Here is a 20184-nt window from a genome sequence, read left to right as displayed (position 1 = left end):
ATTTTTGATGGATACATATGTTAGAATACCATTTATGTAAAACTGTGCTTTAGTCACTAAGTCGTGTATGGCTCTTTGCGACCCCATGTACTATAATCCACCAGGCTTCTCTGTCCATGGGATTCTCCAGGCAAGAATACTGGAGTGGGTTGCCATTTACTTCTCCAGGGGATCTTCCCAACCCAGGGATTAAGCCCGGGTCTCCTGCATTGCACGAAGATTTTTTACCGACTGAGCTATGAAGGAAGCCACTTATGTAAAATTAAAGGCATAAGAATTATTGACATCAGAGATAGATAGAAAAAGTATAAAAACTCAGGCGAGAAGGACACATAAGGATGTCATCCACGTGATTCCCTGTGGGGTAGAGGGTCCCCAAGGGGGCCTCAGCTATTTACTTCTACAATATATTTCATCTCAAAAAATATCAAAGGTAAACATGACAAAATAGTAACACTTCTAAAATCTGGGTAGTGGGTATGTGATAATGTGTAGTATTCTCTGTACTTTTGGATCATTATTTGCCGTTAATGATCATGACACCAATCTTAAAGAATAAATATCATGAGCAACTCTTAAAAATAGCTGCAAAAAAGACAAAATATAAAAATGATGGGTGGACCTATGTACCAACCAGGAACCATCTCTAATATATATCGCTAGGTGAGAAAAGCAAGTGAAGAACAATGCAGACAGATTCTCAGTAAAACTAGATGGGCTTTCATGTAAGTGTATATGAATGCTCAGGATCAGATTAATACCCGCCATGGCTGACAGATCACCTCTGGGCGGAAGCCCTGAGTGTGGGGGGGGGGGGGCAGTAAACAGGACATTCTCATTCACTAGGGATAATCAGGTATTGTTTTAATCCGTTGTTCCATCTTATCACTTAGATTTTTTTACAAGTATACTATTTGGTCCAGCAATTTCACTTCCAGAAAATAATCAAAGATGGACAGAGACCCAGCTACAAGGATACTCATGGCAGCTCTGGTTACACTTGTGGAAAAAATGGAAAGAGCTCAGACATCCCAAGAGGGGGCACTGTCTGCATACCTTATCACAAGCTGTCCACTGAAAGACCCAAGAGCCAGTTAAAGGACTACGGGAGGACATTTCATTGATAGATGTATACCTTGCACTGTTCTGGTTTTAAAAGTTGTAAAACATGACTTGTATACATACATATGTTTATATATGTTGTTTTTGTGTGTATTTGTTTCCATGCCTACATGTGTGTATTTTTGTTTCTGTCTCTTTTACACGTGTGTATGTGTGTGTGTAATTTTCTGTATCTGAGCAGAGGAAAGGATTGGAGGGTTGGAGAAGTGTAATTTGTGTGTCAGCATACAGATCTCTAAGTCATATTATTATGGTAATTTCTCTTTTCTTCCCCCCACCTTCTTTCCCTCCTATTTATTTCTTCTGCTTCTATGTGGTCTCTACATTTTCTTTTGGACATTAAATGTGCTTTAGAAAAAACAAGCAAATAGTAAACAGACACACCAGTTGTGGAAGGACTGAGGTACATCCGGGGGGGATTCAGAAAGTGGGACTTATTCCAGCTGAGATGGGGGAAGGCTGCTTGGGGAGTGACATCCCAGCCAAGACCTGCTGGAGGATAAGAAGAAGATGGCTGGGAAGAGGAGGGGAAGGAGGAGAGGGGAGTCCAGGCAGAGGGAATGGAGGGGATGACGGCCCTAAGGCGGAAATTAGCTGGAAGTGTTGAGGAGGTGCAAGGCCAGTGAGCCTGGCTGGAGGGTAGACAGTGAGGGGGAAAGTGGCACGAAATGAAACTAGCTCACTCCATCCATCCATCCAACCATCCATCCATCCATGCATACATCCATCCAACCATCCATCCATCCATCCATCCCATACACATTTACAGAACACTTATTACACACCAAGCATAGTTCTAGGTGTTGTGTACGGTGAAGAACCAAGCAATCACAGCCCCTTCTCTTTCATCATATTGAGGGAGACAGGCTTGTGACTGCGGTGTGCGTACATGAGTAATAAGTGCTGCTGAGAAAAATAAAGCAGAATGTAGGGGAAGAGGAGGGTACTCTTTTAGCAATGGTGGTCTGGGAGGGCTTCTCTAGGGAGAGGATACTTGAGCAAAGACTTGAAGGAGGGGAGAGAGAGCTGCTGTCGATATCTGGGTGAGAGCCTCCTGGCTAGAAGAAGCAACAAATGCAAAGGTCCTGGGGAGGGAGCAGTCATCGTGCATTTCAGAAATAGCAGGAAGGTCAGTGTGACTGGAGCCAGGAGAAGGCATGGAAGGCGGGCTGGGGAGAGTGGTGAGGATGGATAGGAAAGGGGTGGGGTCATTGTAAGATTTGTTTCCAAGAATGATGGGAAGCCCCCAGGTGTGGGGGTTCTGAGGCAGAGGTGTGAGGGGGTATGATTCTTGATATGAGTCTCACCTTCAGCAGCCCATCCAGGTTATCGGCTGTGGCTCTTGGAGGGGCCACCAGCGAGTAATCGACCCCAGCCACTTTGTCTAGTTTGGTTGTCACTAGAGGGAAAGAAGATGGACCATGAGCTGGCTCCCCGTGGCAGCATCTCTGGAGCCTGGGATGCAGAGTCAGCATCGCCTACAGGTAAATACAGACCTGCCGTGCTAACCCCATTCCCGCTGCCTCCAAGGAGCCCTCCTCCCTAAGCTCCCTTTAAAGGACAATGAGCCCACAGCCCACATTCACAGAAACATCAACTCCCTCCCTTCTTCCAACAGCCCTGAGACATGGCTAAAGCAGAGTCAAGGAGCAGGATGACTTGGGCTTAAACTGAACTCTGTGTGACCTTGGACAAGTCCTTTCGTTTCCTCTGAGCCACTTGTCTTCATTTGCAGGGTGGGGTACTACTGACGACTTTGCAGATGCCCTCTACATGGTAGGGGCTAAAGCCAGCAGGGGTCATTACTGCAGCGATAACATCCCAGGCTGAGCCAAACTGGCTTCAAGTCGGAATGGTTTCTCTGTTTCCAGCATTAATCAATGAGGATGAAATGAATATTGGTTTCTCCTTTAGCCCTTCTTTCCCATGTTAGAGGGAATAAACTGAGAAAACGTAATGAGTCCTGGATGGCAAAGCTTGTGAGTGACAAGGCTGGGACTCAAACCAAGATCTTTTTCCTGCACGGTGAGGCTAAACCCTGGACCCTGCAACTGCATTGAACACACCCAGGATGGGCTCTGCACCTGTAGGGGCTGGGGCAGTGCCCGGAAGAAGGAAATGTATCTGAAACGGACAAGTACCACGTGTTGGCCACACTAGGCTCTGTGGGGAGGCAGCCCTGGTAGAAGTTTGGGGCACAAGCTCTGGAGTAGGAAAACCTGAATTTGGATCATATTTCTGCTTCTTACTGGCCCTGTGAATTTGGCAAGTCATGGCTCCTGTTTCCTGGTGTAAATTTGGCAGAAAACAGTGACCTCAGTGTGGCACTGGGAGGCCGAGAGGAAACATTACTGCTGGGTACATGACACATGGTGACACTTGGCCAGATGGGTCTTCCTGCACCTTCTGCAACCCTTCACAGTCTACTGAGCACTTGGGGAAAGAGAAGATTGTGTCCATTTTAAAGATATGGAAACTGAGTCCTTGAGAGGGGAAGTGACCAGCCTCAGATCTCAGATCAGCTATGTATCTCTGGCTTCAGGGGGCTGTGGGTATTTGTTGTTTGGCCCTTGTAGGGTTTCTCTTCCATTTAACTTCCAGACCTGCTACAAGGACCTGGTCCCAAGGGATCTGACGCTAATTACCATTTGAAAATAACCAGCTCTACTCATTCCCACCCAAGGCCAGGCCTGCCTAGGAAACTTGCTGGCTCCATCACACCTCTCTATCTCCCTTCTACCCCAACTTTCCCTCCCCCTTCTACCCCAGGTTCCCCCTCCCCTTTTATCCCAGCCTTCTTAGCTCCGCCTAGCTCTTACCTGGCAGTGTCTCGAAATAAGGCTGCAGCTTGGAGGACACAGTACCAGTCACCACCTCGCAGATCTTGGGAGAATAAAAGAAAAGATCAGGGAAGGCTTCCTGTAGTGGACAATGTCCTTTGGGAATAATTATGTGGACAGGTTTTGCTTGTCTTGAATGTTTCCTCAAAAATCATGTAGCTACTCAAGCTTCCCTTTTCACTTTGGCCACCAGGAAGCTTAGAGTCCAACATATAGCTTGGAAATAGTAGCTGTATATGACTGTATGGGGGCTTCCCAGGTGGTGCTAGTAACATAGAACACGCCTACCAATGCAGGAGATGCAAGAGACATGGGTTCTATCCCTGGGTCAGGAAGGTCTCCTGGAGAAGGAAATAGCAACCTGCTCCAATATTCTTGCCTGGAAAATCCCATGGACTGAGGAGCCTGGTGGGCTAAAGTCCATGGGGTCGCAAAGAGTCAGACATGACTGAGCAACTGAGCACACATATGACTGTATGAGATGCATATCTACATTTTATTTCCTGCTCAGACTCTAAAACCCATTTTATAATCTACTCTGCTATGCATTTTGACCACAATGCATGGATATTTTTTTCTTTTAATATTTGACAGAGTGCCTTCAGATGGATGGTTGATATCTCCTTACCCATATTGTCAGTGCCTTTGACTGGAAGACCAAGGTCTCCCATCTGGAAGACAGCACAAGCCTCCTTAGTTTTCCCAAGACTCCTGCCCCTGCTCTTGGCCCCTCCAGCCATTCTCACAGCAGCCAGAGAAATTGTTCTAAAGCACAGATCTGGCCAGGTCATCCCCCTGCCTAAAACCTTCAATGGCTCCCCACTGACCTCTGGAGAAAACCCAAGCTCACTTGGCTTGGAAGACAGGCTCTGGTGTTCCCTGGAAGCTGATGGTATATTAATGGGAAGCTAGCCCAAGGAACCACCCCTTTTCTCAGCTGAAGAAGTTGTCTTGTAGGAGAAGAGGGTTAGAGTGAAGGCAGGGTTGGGGGGACACACTGGTCTGTGTCTGTCCTTCATACCAGTTCCAGCCTCAGGACATAGCTTGGCTACACTCTAGTCTAGCAGCTTCATCAGCTGCACGTTTTCTGGGTGGGGCTCACCACCAAGGTGGAGAAGGCAATGGGAACCCACTCCAGTACTCTTGCCTGGAAAATCCCATGGACGGAGGAGCCTGGTAGGCTGCAGTCCATGGGGTCAGGAAGAGTTGGACACGACTGAGCGACTTCACTTTCACTGTTCACTTTAATGCACTGGAGAAGGAAATGGCAACCCACTCCAGTGTTCTTGCCTGGAGAGTCCCAGGGAAGGGGGAGCCTGGTGGGCTGCCGTCTGTGGGGTCGCACAGAGTCGGTCACGACTGAAGTGACTTAGCAGCAGCAGCAGCACCACCACCAAGGGGGTTCTGGGGTGGGGGATGGGGAAGGAGGCCGGAGGGCTAAGAGAGCTCGCCAGGAGAGAACATAGTTTCCCTGCAGGGAGGGACGACGTGGGGGAGGGCAGGGGTGGCTCAAGCGTCGGGGCATTTGCTGAGGGTGCGTGACATGAACCTTAGTCTCTTGCTAGATTCCCAGGAAAATTGACCTGACATATTGTAGAGCTGGATTGTGCTCCCTAAGGGCTGGAGGGGCCTGCTGAAGAGTTCTGGGTGAGAGCGAAGTGTCCAGCGATGCCTCAGGTTTGTGGACACCGCGGGCCCCACCCACTGACGGGGGTGGGCTGAGACTCGGAGCCCCTCCTACCTTGCTGGTCATGGCGTTTTGGAGCGAAGACTCGATTCTTTTGTGGAAGAGTTGGATCAGCCACCTGGATTGACATGTGGGGACAGGCGTGAGGCTTTCCAGGTACTTCCCAGGCTGTGCTCAGAAGGCTGCCTCGTCTGGGAAGCCTTCATCGCTCTTCCGAACAGGCCTAACCGCCCTTATCCCTGGGCTCCGAATCTGTACACCCCCATCAGGCCGTTCTTCTCCTGTATTCAGTGCCTGGTCATGAGGTTATTTCTTCCACAGGTGCACAGCGGGAACCCTGCCCCATCTCAGCCTCATTCCTCGTCACTCCCTCTCTCTGTCCTCCAGCCCCACAGCTCTGCCATGTCCTCCTGTGTCCTCTGCTTCCTCCCACCACAGGACCTTTGCACATGCTGTTCACTCTGCTTAAAACACCCACTGTCCCCAATCTAATTAACTCCTACTTCTTTTCATTTCAATTCAAATATCATTTCATCAAAGAACTGGGCAACCCCCAGACTAGGTCAGAACCGTCTGTTCTATGTGTTCACCACACTTTGTACCTCTTTTTCCTACTTCTAATATCCTTTTGTAATTCTTTGTGAGCCATCCATTAATGCAATGATTTGATTAATGTCTATCTTCCCCACAGGCTGAAGCTTCAAGAGAACAGGGGCGGTAAAGCTAAGAATCTGGGGGCTGAGAGTCCTGGATTGAATCCCTTCTCAATTCTCATTAGGTATGAAAACTCAGGCTACTTCCTATTCTTTCTGTGCCTTGATCTTCTCCTCTGAAAGTGGGGTAATAATAGACTAACCTCGTAGAGTCTTTGTGTGGACAGAATGGGATAAGGCTCATGTCTGAACAGTGTTCGGCATCTATCAAGCCTCCACTCACTGTCAGCAAGGCCAGATTTTTAGTGACCACTGCTCTTTCTTGAACACAATGAACAAGCCTCATGCACAGAAGTTTCTTAGTTGATATTTGTTGGTTGGATGGAGGAATGAATGCCTATAGGCTTGTGATAAGGATTGTATAACTTGGTGCACTTAAAGTGTTTAGTGCAGAGTCTGCAGCATAATTGCTCAGTAAAAGTTTGCTGAATGAATACTGAATGAGAAGGGACCCTTCAAGGCAGGGAGGGTGTGTTCCATCTGTGAACCTTTGTCCCCTCCTTACATCTGAGGCCTTTGGACAAGGCTGGCATGGAAGTGGCATTTGGGATATGCTGTCTGAATACAAGAATGATTAGGATAATCCTGTCCCTCCTCCCAGGACTTCCCAGGTGGCTCAGTGGTAAAGAAGCCACCTGCAATGCAGGAGATGTGGGTTCAATCCCTGAGTCGGGAAGATCCCCTGGAGGAGGAAATGGCAACCCACTCCAGTATTCTTGCCTGGAGAATCCCATGAACAGAGGAGCCTGGTGGGCTACAGTCCATGGGGTCGCAAAGAGTCGGACACGACTGAGTGATTGCGCACGCATGCACATTCATCCCTCCTCCCATCCACAGCCCCAGGAGGTCATACCCCAGACTGCTGCCAGAGATGCGTATGCGGACGGTGTTGATGTGACTGCTGCAGCTGGAGCAGGTGACTGTGGAGTGGCCCGAGTCAGGGTCATAGCCCAGCTTCAGACCCGCCAAAATAGAGATGCCTTCCACACTCAGGTCAAACTTGCCGCTGAGTTTGCTGAAGGGAAACACAAACATGAGGCTTGGAGCAAGCATTTTCTCCCCTCTGCCATCAAACTTCACACCAATGCTGGAAGGTAGGTTTTGCTGTTATCCCCACTCAGGATGAAGAGATGGAGTTCAGAGAGGGAAGGCCGCTTGCCCAATGTCACACAGCAGCTGAGTAAAAGAACCAGAATTCCAACTCGAAGTTTGAAGCCATGTCTGCCTGGCAGAGCCCTCCTCTGATCCACTGCCTCAGCCTCTGCCTGTGCTGTGTGGCACTGGGAATGTTTCTCAACCTCTCTGGGCTTCAGGTTCCTTACTCAGACCTTGGACCACCAGTGGAACACTAGTTTTGCCACTAGAAAGCTGAGTTTTGGGGAGGGACGTGTCTTTAATTAATTGATGACTTCGTTCATTAAATGGGGTTAATAACTACTCCCTCCTGAAATGAGTTTGGGATAAGACAGTGGATGTGAATGCAATTTGTCAACTCTTCTATAATGTGAGGAAGTATTGCTATTTATTTGTTTATGATCTGTAAGTGAAATGATAGATGTGAAAGAGCTCACATGAAAAATTAAGCAATTCCCTCTGCTGTATAACACAGGGAACCCTGCTCAATGTTATGTGGTAGCCTGGAATGGGAGGGGAGTTTGGGGGAGAATGGATACATGTATATGTATGACTGAGTCCCTTTGCTGCCCACCTGAAACTACAACAGGATTGTTAATATAAAATAAAAAGCTAAAAAAAAAAAAGAAAAAGAAAAATTAAGCAGTGCTTATTGTGGGGAACAACACATCAGCAGTCCTTATAACGAAGGGCAGACCTACGCCTCTGTCCTCATCAAAGTGTCTGTTTTCTCCCTGGATTCCGCACAAAGGAGAAGTTGCTAAAATGACAGGTCATCTGAGTCACTATCACTTCTGCACAGTGACCGCAGTGAGAGCCCAGTATTTAGATTCACAGTTGTAGTTGGGATGATTTGCCCCAATTTTCAGCCTCCCTGCATCCATACCCTCTCCATTGCCCATCTTGGGAGGATACGTGTGTATTTCCATGTTCTTGACTTTGGACGTGGCCACGTGACTTATTTTGGCCAGTGGTATATGAGTAGAAGTGACTATGGGCCAGTTCAGAATCTAGGACTTAATATGCCTCTGGTACCCTTTTTGCATCTCTGCTGTCCTAAGAATATGCTCTCTGTAGCCCATTCATTGGTCCAGGGAGGAGGAGGAGATATATGTTGAACAGGGCCACCCCTAGCTGAGGCCAACCTATGGCAGGGAACTCCAGCAAAAAAAATAGATACATAAGTGGAGATATATGACTTGCTTTGGGTCACTGAGTTTGGGACAGTTTGTTACACAGCAGTTGCTAACTGATAAAGGGGTAAAGTAAAGGTCCTACTTAGCCTTCTATCCTAAGCCATGTGTACCAACTCAGCCTTAATGGTGTTCTGTATTGAGATGTGGGAACACGTTCAGCTACTAACCAAGAGTTATGTTAAAACTTCTTTTGTGAATAATTTTCCCAGTAGCTCTGAGGGGGCAGATGGTATTCGGCCAGGCAAAAATTGGGCATGCTTGAGATCTTGGCTCTCCTCTCTTCCAAGTATCACCAAGAGCTTACCCACACACTCAACAAACAACAAGCTTGGAAACGCACATGAAGTTCTTTCGTGCCTTCCACTTTCCTCTGATGTTGATACTGGCATCTCTGATAGCGAGATCAAGGCCCTCACCCGGCGACGGTCTTATCTGGGAATTGGGAAGACTGAATCCTTGAATAACCATGCTGCAAGGAAGAAATGATCAGTTAGTCTCCTCGGGATCCCCACAAGGACTCAGTCAATGGTCCTTTGGACTCATTCCCCTCCAGCCCGGTCCATTACCACATCCATTTTAGGAGAGCCCGAAAGTTATGATGAGAGCAGCCTTGGGAACTCTGTGGCGAGGCTTTGAAGTCAGACAAATCTGCATTTGAATCCTGCTCTTTGATTTACTTTTGTGTGATCCTGGGCGCATTGCTTAATCATCCTGAGTCTCAGTTTCCTCACTTGTAAAACGGGCACAATAACCTCTCTCTTGCAGGGTGTGTGATGATCAGCGAAGATAACAAATGTAATTCCATTGACTACACGTTCTGTAAGGGGTGGAATGTGTCTGTCTTTTTTTCACTATTGTACAATAGCAAAGCCTGCTGAATCAGACACATAGTAGGTACTCAAATATCTGCTGCTAAGTGAGTGCACAAAATTCTTTAGAAGATATTTATGGGTTTTCTCCCCAGCACCCACATCCCTGTCTTGTTGATAACAGAACTGCCATTTTTACTTTGGAGGAACTTGTCCCCACAACTAGCCCATGTTGCTCTAGAGAAAGTTGACTTCACAGGCCATCTTCAGAGAGTGGAGCTTGAGACTTCAGTACAAGCTCATTCATGTTTTCTATTCCCTGGCCACAGTGATTGGTCCAGGAGTATGTATATAACCTAAAACGGATCCATCAGAGTGAATCTTGGGAGTTTTGTTTGAGTGGTAGGAAGACCGTGCCTTCCTCCTACAGGGCTGGGAGTGCTGAGAAGATGCTGATGGTCTCTTTGCAGGGACATCCTACCTGTCAGGTCAGAGAATTAGCCCTTTCAGAGAGAAGCGATACTGAGAGATGGCAAGAGAGAAACAGGGTCCAGTGATATTTGAGCTTTCCTCAAGCTGAACCAGAGGCCAAACGATTCCAGGGACATCTCAGTCCTCTGAGCCCCTACATTCTGGTTAAGGTCATTTCTGATTAGGTTTTCTGTCATAGAAACCTCCTCCGCCCCTAATCCCAGTTGACATATGGGCTTGGCACAGAGTTTGGGAATTCATGACATCCCCTCTGGAGTCATGGTGAGTGCCTGAAAGACCGTTTGGGTGGTTTCCTCCACACGCAGCTTGGGGACTGTATCCCCTCTGCTGCGGCTGCTGCTGCTAAGTTGCTTCAGTCGTGTCCGACTCTGTGCGACCCCATAGACGGCAGCCCACCAGGCTCCCCCATCCCTGGGATTCTCCAGGCAAGAACACTGGAGTGGGTTGCCATTTCCTTCTCCAATGCATGAAAGTGAAAAGTGAAAGTGAAGTCGCTCAGTCGTGTCTGACTCTTCGCGACCCCGTGGACGGTGGCCTACAAGGCTCCTCCGTCCACGGGATTTTCCAGGCAAGAGTACTGGAGTGGGTTGCCATTGCCTTCTCTGTTGTATCCCCTTGGAATGATGTAAACACTAGCTTTGGGATCCTCTAAGCTCTCTGAGTTTAGGAGTTTGTGGCTCAATGAGTCTAGGTCTTGTTGGCCCCAACACATGACAGTCCTGAACACGGAGGACTGAGCTGGCAGGGCTTACCTGGAGAAGTAGTATTGCCCTTTCCCAAGGTATTTTATCTTAAAGCTTCCTGAAAAAGTGGGAATTGTGATCTTCTCCAACTCCTTCTGCAGAGTAACCACTCCCTGCTGGCAGGCTGAGGAGAGAGAGGAGGCTGAGGTCAGAGGCATGTAGCTGGTTCATAGCAGAGATGGTGGGCTTGGAAAGGTCTATAGCAGGGCTCAGTCAAGGGCTGTTGTCAACACCCCGATAGTAAACATTTCCTGCTTTGTAAATCTTACTGTCTCCGTCACAACCACTCAGCTCGGATGTTATTGTATAAAAGCAGCTGTAGACAGTAAGTCAATGAATAGGTATGGCTTTGTTACAATAAAACTTTACTGAGAGAAATTGAAATTTGAATTTCACATCAGTGTCACTAGTGGTAAAGAACCCACCTGCCAATGCAAGAGACATGAGAGACATGGATTCGATCCCTGGGTCAGGAAGATCCCCTGGAAGAGGGCATGGCTACCCACCCCAGTGTTCTTGCCTGGAGAATCCCATGGACAAGGACCCTGGCCAGCTAAAGTCCATGGGGTCGCAAAGAGTCGGACACTGAAGACTGAAGTGACTTAGCATACATAGCACGCACATCATTTTCACACGGCCTGAGATAGGATTCTCCTTTTGATTTTTTCCAGCCATATAAAAATGTAAAAGCCATGCTTAGTCCCTGGGCCATACAAAAACATGGTGACCCAGATTTGCCTTACAGGCTCTTGTTTGCCAGCACTTAGTTTGAAATATCACCCACTCCGAACACCCAGTCATGCATCCTATGGGTGTTTATTGAACATCTGCTCTGTACTCTGCCCTCACAGATACTGCGTCTCTCTGGGTTTTGGACTCTCTTGCCACAGGATCTTTGCATGCACTTTTCCCACTGCCTAGGAAACCTTGTCCTCTCATCTTCACCTGGTCATCATTTCTTCTAGGAACTTTCTCTGGTTCATCAGAAGAGTGCGATCCTGCTTGTTATCATTCTCATGATGGCATGGGCATCTCTTTTGGAGCTTGCATTACCTTTTGTAATTATGCAACTATTCATGTGATTTTTCGATTAATATCTCTCTCCCCTACTAGATGTAAGCCACCCAAGGCCAGGGACAGATGTCACAGACGTCCGCCACATTTACCACAGGGACTAGAACTTAATACCTGATGGATGACTAAATGAATGAATGTCCACAGGGTCAGGAATTCTGCCATCCATTATTATGTGGTTAACAGCATCAGAGAACCAGTTAGATGGCAGACATGTTAAATGAGAAGAGTAAGCAGTAAAATGATGGATCCCAGGATTTGCGTTTTTCTAAGAGCCAGTTAAGCATAGTAATAATAACAATAGTAATAATAATAGTAACGACAGCAACAACATTTATCAGGTTCTTACTCTGCTCCTGGCACAATTCTCGGCCCCAAACATGTATTACGTTACATACGTGTAACTGAACATATATGAATCTGAACAATCCTGGGTAGTAGGTCTGGTTGAAAACAATTGAATTGGAACCCGGGTCTCCCACATTGCAGGAAGTCTTTCCCAACTGAGCCACCAGGGAAGAAGCCCAGTGGGTCTTGCTACACCCCCCAAATCACAGACGAGGAAACAGAAAGGTGACCACACAGTTGACAGGCGAGGGAGGCAGCCTCTGAATTCAGGCTTTCTGTTCCCAGAGCCCGTGCCCTGGGACAGGCCTTCTGGGGGTCCAAAAGAAAACCAAGCATAGACTGGCACTGCCCAGAGAGAAATGAAAATGTGGGATGGCCACCACCTGTGGATCTGCAGGGGCCGGGTCTCCAAGGGTCTCTGATGCCAGGCCCAGGACACCTTCTGAATTCAGGCACTTGGGAGCCGCTGAACAGTGTCAGTAATGAGGGTCCTGAACCGACATGCTGCACTTCAGGACACTCGCTGATGGCTGCATGGGGTGGGAGTAGGAGGGACGGAGGCTGCTCTGACAGAAGTGAAGACTTCTGGGCTTCAAGGCTGAGCCCAAGTCTCTGCTCCCGGGAAGTGACCAGGTCTGGGCACAGAGCAGGGGCATAATCCTTTCTCCTAGCTCATGGGGAGCCTCCTGTCTCCATCCCTGGGATTCACAGGTGTCCTGCCTGGGCTGGGGTAGGAGTTCAGGGATGGAATACCAGGTCTCCTTGGTCCTATCCGGGGCTTCCCTGATTGCTCAATTGGTAAAGAATCCACCTGCAATACAGGAGGCCCTGATTTGATTCCTGGGTCAGGAGGATTCTCTGGAGAAGGGATAGGCTACCCACTGCAGTATTCTTGGGCTTCCCTTGTGGCTCAGTTGGTAAAGATTCCACCTGTAATGCAGGAGTCCTGGGTTTGATCCCTGGGTTGGGAAGATCCCCTGGAGAAGGGAAAGGCTTCCCACTCCAGCATTCTGGCCTAGAGAATTCCATGGACTGTATAGTCCATGGGGCTGTAAAGAGTTGGACACGACTGAGCGACTTTCATTTCACTTCACTTCGGTCCTGTCCTGATTCCCCCGGGGGTCCACCGCCCCTGAGAGCCTGCCTTCTCCTCCGTCTGGTGTCTCTGGCACCAGCTGTCACCCACTGTTTTGCAGGTCATCTCTCTGCCACCGAGAGGCAGCATTGAGCAGCCCCACGCCGATACTTCTACACAGACCAGAGCTCAGATCCAGGTCACCCCCTCCCCCCTCCCTCCTCCAGTCTGTCTGCTCATCTGTAAAGGTCACTAGTAACACTGTGTGCTTTTAGCATCTTGCCTGGCACTGATCTGAGCAGATCAGGAGGCTGCTTCATAACATTCTCTGCTGTGTTTGGGCCTGAGGGAGTGGCCGGGGGGCATCCTCTCTGTGGCACCCAGCTAGCTGCTGTGCAGAGTGTGGCTGCCAAGCACCACCGCTCCTCACGGAGCCTGAGCTCTGCCCACGCTGAAGACTGAGCCAGGGGCCGCCAGACCAGTATCAGGGCTGAGAACCAGCTAGGAAGTGAAGGGCCCAAGCCCAAATCGGGTATTGGGTAGAGGGAGGGGGACCATGAGGGGCCTGAGCACTGGACTCAGAGTCCTCCAGACTAGGGGTCCATCCCCCCCTGCTGCGGCTTCCCAGCTCTGTGACCTTGGGTAATTCACCCTGGCCCAGCTTTTTGCTCTGTAAGACGGGGTGAGAGGGCCGCCTTGAAGGAGCAGTGAGCAGGCCATACCCTGGGTTCAGAGGGCTGCACACAGCCGGTGCTCAGTCAGTGATGGGAGAGAAGGAAAGGAAGGCATCCAGTTACCGTAGTCCAGGCCCTTCTGGGTGACCCTGGCCACGATGCCGGGGTTGGTAGTCGTTGTCACAGCCGTGCCCAGGGCGGCCAGCACCACCAGGGTCGCCCACCTCTGCGCGCTGTCAGGGCCCCTGGCCATGTCCTCGTCCTGCAGAGCTGCCAAAACCTCGAGGTCTTGGAGGGGAACCAGGGACCTATAAAGGAGGCAGCTGTGGAAATGCACGTCAGGAGAACAGAGAAAGGAGGAAGGAACATGAGCAGGGGCGGAAGAGGGGGTGGACGGCTGCCTGCCTGCGGTGCCCCACCGTGTGGTTGGGGCCACAGCCCCAGAACAGCCAGAAGTGGAGCCTGGGAGCCCTGTGTGTGTGTGTATGTGGTGTGGTATGTTGTATGTATGTGCGATGTGTGTATGTGTGTGTGGTGTGTGTGTATGTATGTTTGGGGGTGTGTGGTATGGTGTATGTGTACGTATTGTGGTGTCTGTATGTATATGTGTGTATGCATGTGTGATGTGTGTATGGTGTGGTGTATGTGTATGTATGTGTGGTCTGCGGTTGTGTTTGTTGTGTGTGTGTGTATGTGATGTGGTGTATTGTGTGTGTGATGTGCGTATGCATATGTGGTGTGTTTGTGTGTGTGTGATGTGCGTATGCATGTGTGGTGTGTGTGTATGTATGTGTGGTGTGTGTGTGGTGTGGTGTATGTATATGCATGTGTGGTGTGTTTGTGTGTGTGTGATGTGCGTATGCATGTGTGGTGTGTGTGTATGTATGTGTGGTGTGTGTGTGGTGTGGTGTATGTATATGTATGTGTGGTGTGTGATTGTGTGTGATGTGGTGTGTGTATGCATGTGTGGTGTGTTTGTGTGTGGTGTGTGCGTATGCATGTGTGGTGTGTGTGTGGTGTGGTGTATGTATATGTATGTGTGGTGTGTGACTGTGTGTGATGTGGTGTGTGTATGTATATGTGGTGTGTGTGTGTGGTGTGTGTAAGTTGAGACTTCTGGCTCTGAGTGTCATTCCCCTCCCCTTCCCCACTCCCTGAACCCTCCACCCAAATCCCTCCATCCAAGGACTTCTTGGAAGCTGGGTGATAGGTATATCAGAGTTGATTATACTTTTTGTCTTCTTTTTTTATGCTCTACTGAGGTATAACTGGCAAAATTGTACACAATTGCTCCTTGAACAACACAGGTTTGAACTGTGCAGGTGCATTTGTATATGGATTTCCTTCAATAAATACACACTGCCGTTCTACACCACCTGTAGTTGGTTGAATCCTTGATGTGGAACCTCGGCTATGATGGAACTGCGTATATGGAGGTCTGACTCTAAGTTATACTCAAGTTTTCAACTGCTTGGGATGTGGGAGTCAGCACCCCTAGCCCTTGCATTGTTTAAGAGTCAAATGTGCATTTAAAGTGTACAATGAAAAAAAAAGTGTACAATGTGATAATTCAATATACATATACATTGTGAAGTGATTGCCACAGCCAAATTAATTAACTCATCTCTCTCTTTACATGGTTATCATTTGGGGTGTATAGTGGGAATGAAGATTTACTCTCCTAGCAAATTCCAAAGTGTATAGTATTCTTAACTGTAGTTATCATGCTGTGCATTAGATCCCCAGAACTTACTCATTTTATAACTGAGAATTATATTTTTCTTTCTACTTTTGATTTCCTTGGTGTTTTCCACAGTAAAACCTTTAAGGAAACAGAGCCTGAAGCATTTTCTTGTCCTGAGAGGTAATAGTGATAATAATTAAATGCTTGAATTTTGAGTCTGGTATTTTAACTGATTTTAAAGCTTAGCTTTGCCACTCTGTGGTGGCTTGACCTTGGTCAAGCCCCTTAAACTCTCTGAACCTCAATTTCCTCTTTGTAAAGTGAGGATAACCAGAGTACACCCCCCACCTCAGGTTATTGTGAAGACATAAAGGGCTTTAAATCATGTAAAGCACACAATACCCCATGCTCACAAATGGTAGCTATTACTGTCACTCTGACTTTCAAAGCAATCCTTGTTCATGGGCCAAAATTTGAGAAAGAACCAAAAAAAATATAAATAAAAATGATATGCAATCCCCAGTTCCAGAGAGGACAAGCAGAAGTGTATTTTAGAGTATTTCTCTCCTCGCTCCCCACTTTTGGTAAGCATAGATCAAGTGTGTCTTTCCACACTTACGTAATCAACGCCAGTTTTGTGAAGTTCCCTTTTTTCATAAACGGTATGTGCGGTTCTCTGTATTTCATTGCTTCCTACCCTACAGTTTTCTTCACCAGGCTTTTGTTCTTATACCTTTTCCCCTTTCCTTTGACAGATGTGAAACCTGAGGCTTCGAGAGGGGAAGTGTTCTTTCCACAGTCACGCAGCCAGGCTGCTAGCAGAGCTCGGATTCAAACGCAGACGCATCCCACACCAACCTGAGTCCTTTAGCCTCTTGGGAGCTGGGGGGGGGGGGGCGGGCTGGCATCAGCACACACACTCCCCACCCTCCCTCCAACTTTCCAGACGGAATTCTGTCTGCTAGGCCCCTGCCCCTCCCTTTGCAGCAGCCTGGGGCCCAGTGTGGGTGGGAACCCCACAGGGCAGCGGGCGCCGTCTCCATGGTGATGAGAGGAGGGGCGGGGCTGCAGAGAGGGAGGCCAGCTTCTCTCCTGCTGGGTCCTCATCAGCCCCCTGATGCCCTGTCTCCCCGACTCTGATTTGATGAAAATCTAATGAAGCCCACTGAGCCTGGAGGATATGAGACCTTCTGAATTTTTTTTCTTTCTTCTCTTTCCACTGTTTCTGAAAGGATCTCCCTTCTGCCGCCACCCACCACAACAAGAATCCTTCTGGCTTGCTGTAGAATGAAAACAGTGGCTCTGGACAGAGCATTTACTATGACACTTTACATATATTGTCTCCAAGCCTTTAAATAACCAGTGAAAAGTGAAGAAATTGTTAGTCGCTCAGTTGTGTCCCGTGGATAGTAGCCTGCCAGGCTCTTCTGTCCATGGGATTTCTCAGCCAAGAACACTGGAGTGGATTGCCATTCCCTTCTCCAGGGGATCTTCCCAACCCAGGGATCAAACCTGAGTCTCCTGCATTGCAGGTGGATTCTTTACCGTCTGAGCTACCAGGGAAGCCCCAAATAACCTGTGAGAGAGGAATCATTATCTCCATTTTGAAGATAAGGAAACTGAGTCACAAGGCAATTATGTCCCTGTCAAGATCACAGTGCCTTTCATGGAGAAAGATATTCTCCTCTCTTCTTGGGGTAGTTTCTAAGAGAACTTGTCACCCTGGGTCTTCACCCTAGCTCTGCCTTCCTGGGCCCTCAGACTCCCATGTCTGTATCCATACAAGGAAGACATATGCCAGAACACATAGATTGATGACTTGTCAGAAAATTAGTTTTTTGAAAAGTTATCTTACACAATTTTGAATACCTGCAGCTCTAACTGCCCCCAAATTCCTGAGTCCCCTGGGTCCAGGCAGATGTTGCCTCTGTGAAGATATCAGACAGGAAGTGGGTATTAGGAGGAAACTCACAGAATGATAACTTAAACTGCCACAACGTAAGAATCTTAAAACCAACTGGCTAGTTTCATCAGCCCCACTGGCTTCTGATGCTTGTGCTCAGTCAAATCCGGCTGAGTCCATCAGCAAACCTCTGATCTCCTTTTCGGTTCTGCCCCTGGCCACAGAGGGGCCCCACTGCTTCAGACCTGACTCTTTACTTGGTGTGAGTGACAGTGTCTTCAACCCAAGCAACAGAAATCCCCAGCTCACATTGGCTTCAACAGTCAACCCATGTCTCAGAGATGAAGTCCAGAGAGAGAGCAGGCTTGAGGATCTGATTAATTCAACAGCTAACAAGACTTCCCTGGTCATCCAGTGATTAAGACTCTTGCGCTTTCACTGCAGGGGCTGTGATTTGATCCCTGGTTGGGGCACCTTTATGATCCCACAGGCTGTTTGGCCAGGAAAAAAAACCCCAGCAAATTTGCAGCAAAAACGTGAATTAAAAAAATTCAATAATTAACAGGCATTTACCTTCTCTCCACACCTGTCTGCTCTGCCACCGTAGTATCTCAGATTTACCCTCACACTGGCTTCTTTCATGGTTGTGCGAAATAAAATTCATATTTTATGGCAAGACAAGAAAAATTTAAACATAAAAAATTTATTTCTGTCCTTTGGCTTCCTCTCTCCCTTCTACTGTGCATTGTGTATCTGCATTAAGCATTGACCGAATCTTCGCTGTTGGCAGAAATAACCAGCTCAGCCCTAGAGAGAAACATTCTCCCAGCATCAAGAAGACAACTCCTTAAAGGTAACATTCCTTCTTGATCTTGTAAAGGAATCACGTAGCCCATCACCTTGTACTTGCATATCTGGATTGTGTAAAATGTCAGTGATTCGTCATCTAATGTACAGTCCTCTGTCTCAAAAAACTTATGTAACTGTGTTTTGACTTCTAATGGTAGAACAGCCCTCAGAGCTTTCTGAGATGCTGTTCCTGTTTTTGTTTGAGTTTGAAACAATACAAGTTTTATTCAGTGGCCAAAGAATGGAGAAGGGGGAACTAAGTTCACAGATTAATTTCTCATATTCCTGGGTTATAATCCTCAGTTTGGCTCAAATAAAAACTTTCATTTCTTTCTTAGATTGACTGATTAATTTTTCATTGACAGTTGCAAAATGACTGCAGCAGCTCCAGCCATTACATCTAAACAGGCTTTTTCCAGTGTCTCCTCCTCCTTCTCCTCTTTTTCTTCTTCCTCTTTTTTGGCCTTTTTGTTATTATTGTAAAATCTTTCAAATATAAAGATAAGAACAGACTACCCAAATTTGTAAAATCTTAACATTATGCCATATTTACTTCATATAATTTCTTTTAGCTCCATGAATCATTAATACATGTACAGCTATGTTTAACCAGGATCACCATAAGAATATAGAATAGTTCTGTCATCCATTCAAACTCTCTCCTGTTGTCTCAACTCAACAACATAGGAAAATACACTACCTCAGCAGAAATTTAGAGGTGGGATGGGTCAAGAGTGGATGATTCATGGGCTGGTTCTTTCTGCCTTTCTAGTCCATGCTCCTTAGGATGTTGATTTTTTTCCAAAAGAAAGTGCATTTGGCTTGGAGCCCTGAGTTTATAGTTCCAGCCAAGTTATTTGCTCTGGTCAAGTTCTTTGACCCTTTTGAAATTTGGGTTCCTCATTTAAATATGGGGAAACAGTGCCCAACATGAGGGTTGTTCTGGGGATTAAATAATAGGCTTGAATCCACTGGCATGGAGAAAGTGCTCAAGAAATAGTCATAATTTAACCGTCATGGCCAGCTGGTTGGAAAGTTCCAGAGCCCCCAGGAAAACGCACTAGGGGCACCACGCGCTGAGTGCTCGGTCGTCAGGTCTCTGGGTTTGGGCTGGACATGTGTAGAGGGAGAGGTCTAGTGCTCACGTGGTCTGTGAGCTGCCACCCAGCCAGGCACTGGGGGGAGAAACGTCCCCTTCCCAGCACAGCAAGGCAGTTAGGTGTGTGGGCTGAAACCTTACGGACCTGGGCGCAGATCCCAGCTTGCCACTTACTTTGTGAGCTTGACTTTGTCACTTAACTTGCTGCACCTGTCTCCTCATTTGTCCCCACACTCCATCCTCGGGGGCAGCTCTTCCTCAGGCCCCACCCAGTGTTACAATGAGGCATCCTTGTGCTCGGTGGAAGTCCGGGAAAGTTCTCCCTCCCCCTCTGCCCCTGATCCTCCAGCTCTTTCCCTTCTGGTCTCACTTCCTCTGGGTGTCTGGCTTCCCGTGTATGTTGTCAGTTATTTACTGACCCTGGATTGGGGGTGCAGGAAGAGGAAGGGGTTCGTGGAGGGTCCCGGGGGGTGAAGGGGAGGGGAGGAATAGGGCCTCATGGAGATCAGGCCTCAGGGTGTATAGTATCTAAAAGGCAATCATAGGACTTCCCTGGTGGCCTAGTGGTTAAGAATCCACCTTCCAATGCAGGGGACAGGGGTTTGATACCTGGTTGGGGAACTAAGATCCCATGTGCTGAGGGGCAACTAAAATCTGTGCTCTGCAACTACTGAACCTGAGTGAACTCTCTAGAGTCCGTGCTCCACTCGAGAAAGCCCATGCATCATGACGAACCAAGACC

The 20184-nt window shown here is 47.9% G+C and overlaps 1 protein-coding gene across 2 annotated transcripts in view; it reads right to left on the bottom strand.

Annotated features, from left to right (window-relative positions):
* Positions 1–20184, bottom strand: part of BPI (bactericidal permeability increasing protein) — a 55779-nt gene that overhangs the window by 15987 nt on the left and 19608 nt on the right. Inside the window, exons 2-8 of one of the 2 annotated variants that reach the window (XM_043884532.1) lie at positions 14031–14215; positions 10746–10860; positions 9033–9161; positions 7216–7377; positions 5704–5767; positions 3942–4005; positions 2430–2521 (exon numbers count right to left, since the gene is read on the bottom strand). In XM_043884532.1, the coding sequence (XP_043740467.1) occupies positions 2430–2521; positions 3942–4005; positions 5704–5767; positions 7216–7377; positions 9033–9161; positions 10746–10860; positions 14031–14160 (756 nt within the window). In that variant the 5' untranslated portion in view covers positions 14161–14215. Of the gene's footprint in view, positions 1–2429; positions 2522–3941; positions 4006–5703; positions 5768–7215; positions 7378–9032; positions 9162–10745; positions 10861–14030; positions 14231–20184 lie in introns of both variants that reach the window. The other variant, XM_043884531.1, reaches the window with a different exon arrangement.

Source organism: Cervus elaphus, chromosome 23 (genome assembly GCF_910594005.1).
Source record: "Cervus elaphus chromosome 23, mCerEla1.1, whole genome shotgun sequence".
Lineage (NCBI taxonomy): Eukaryota > Metazoa > Chordata > Mammalia > Artiodactyla > Cervidae > Cervus > Cervus elaphus.
Note: the sequence above shows the minus strand (reverse complement) of the source record. Positions and strands in the feature narration are given on the sequence as shown.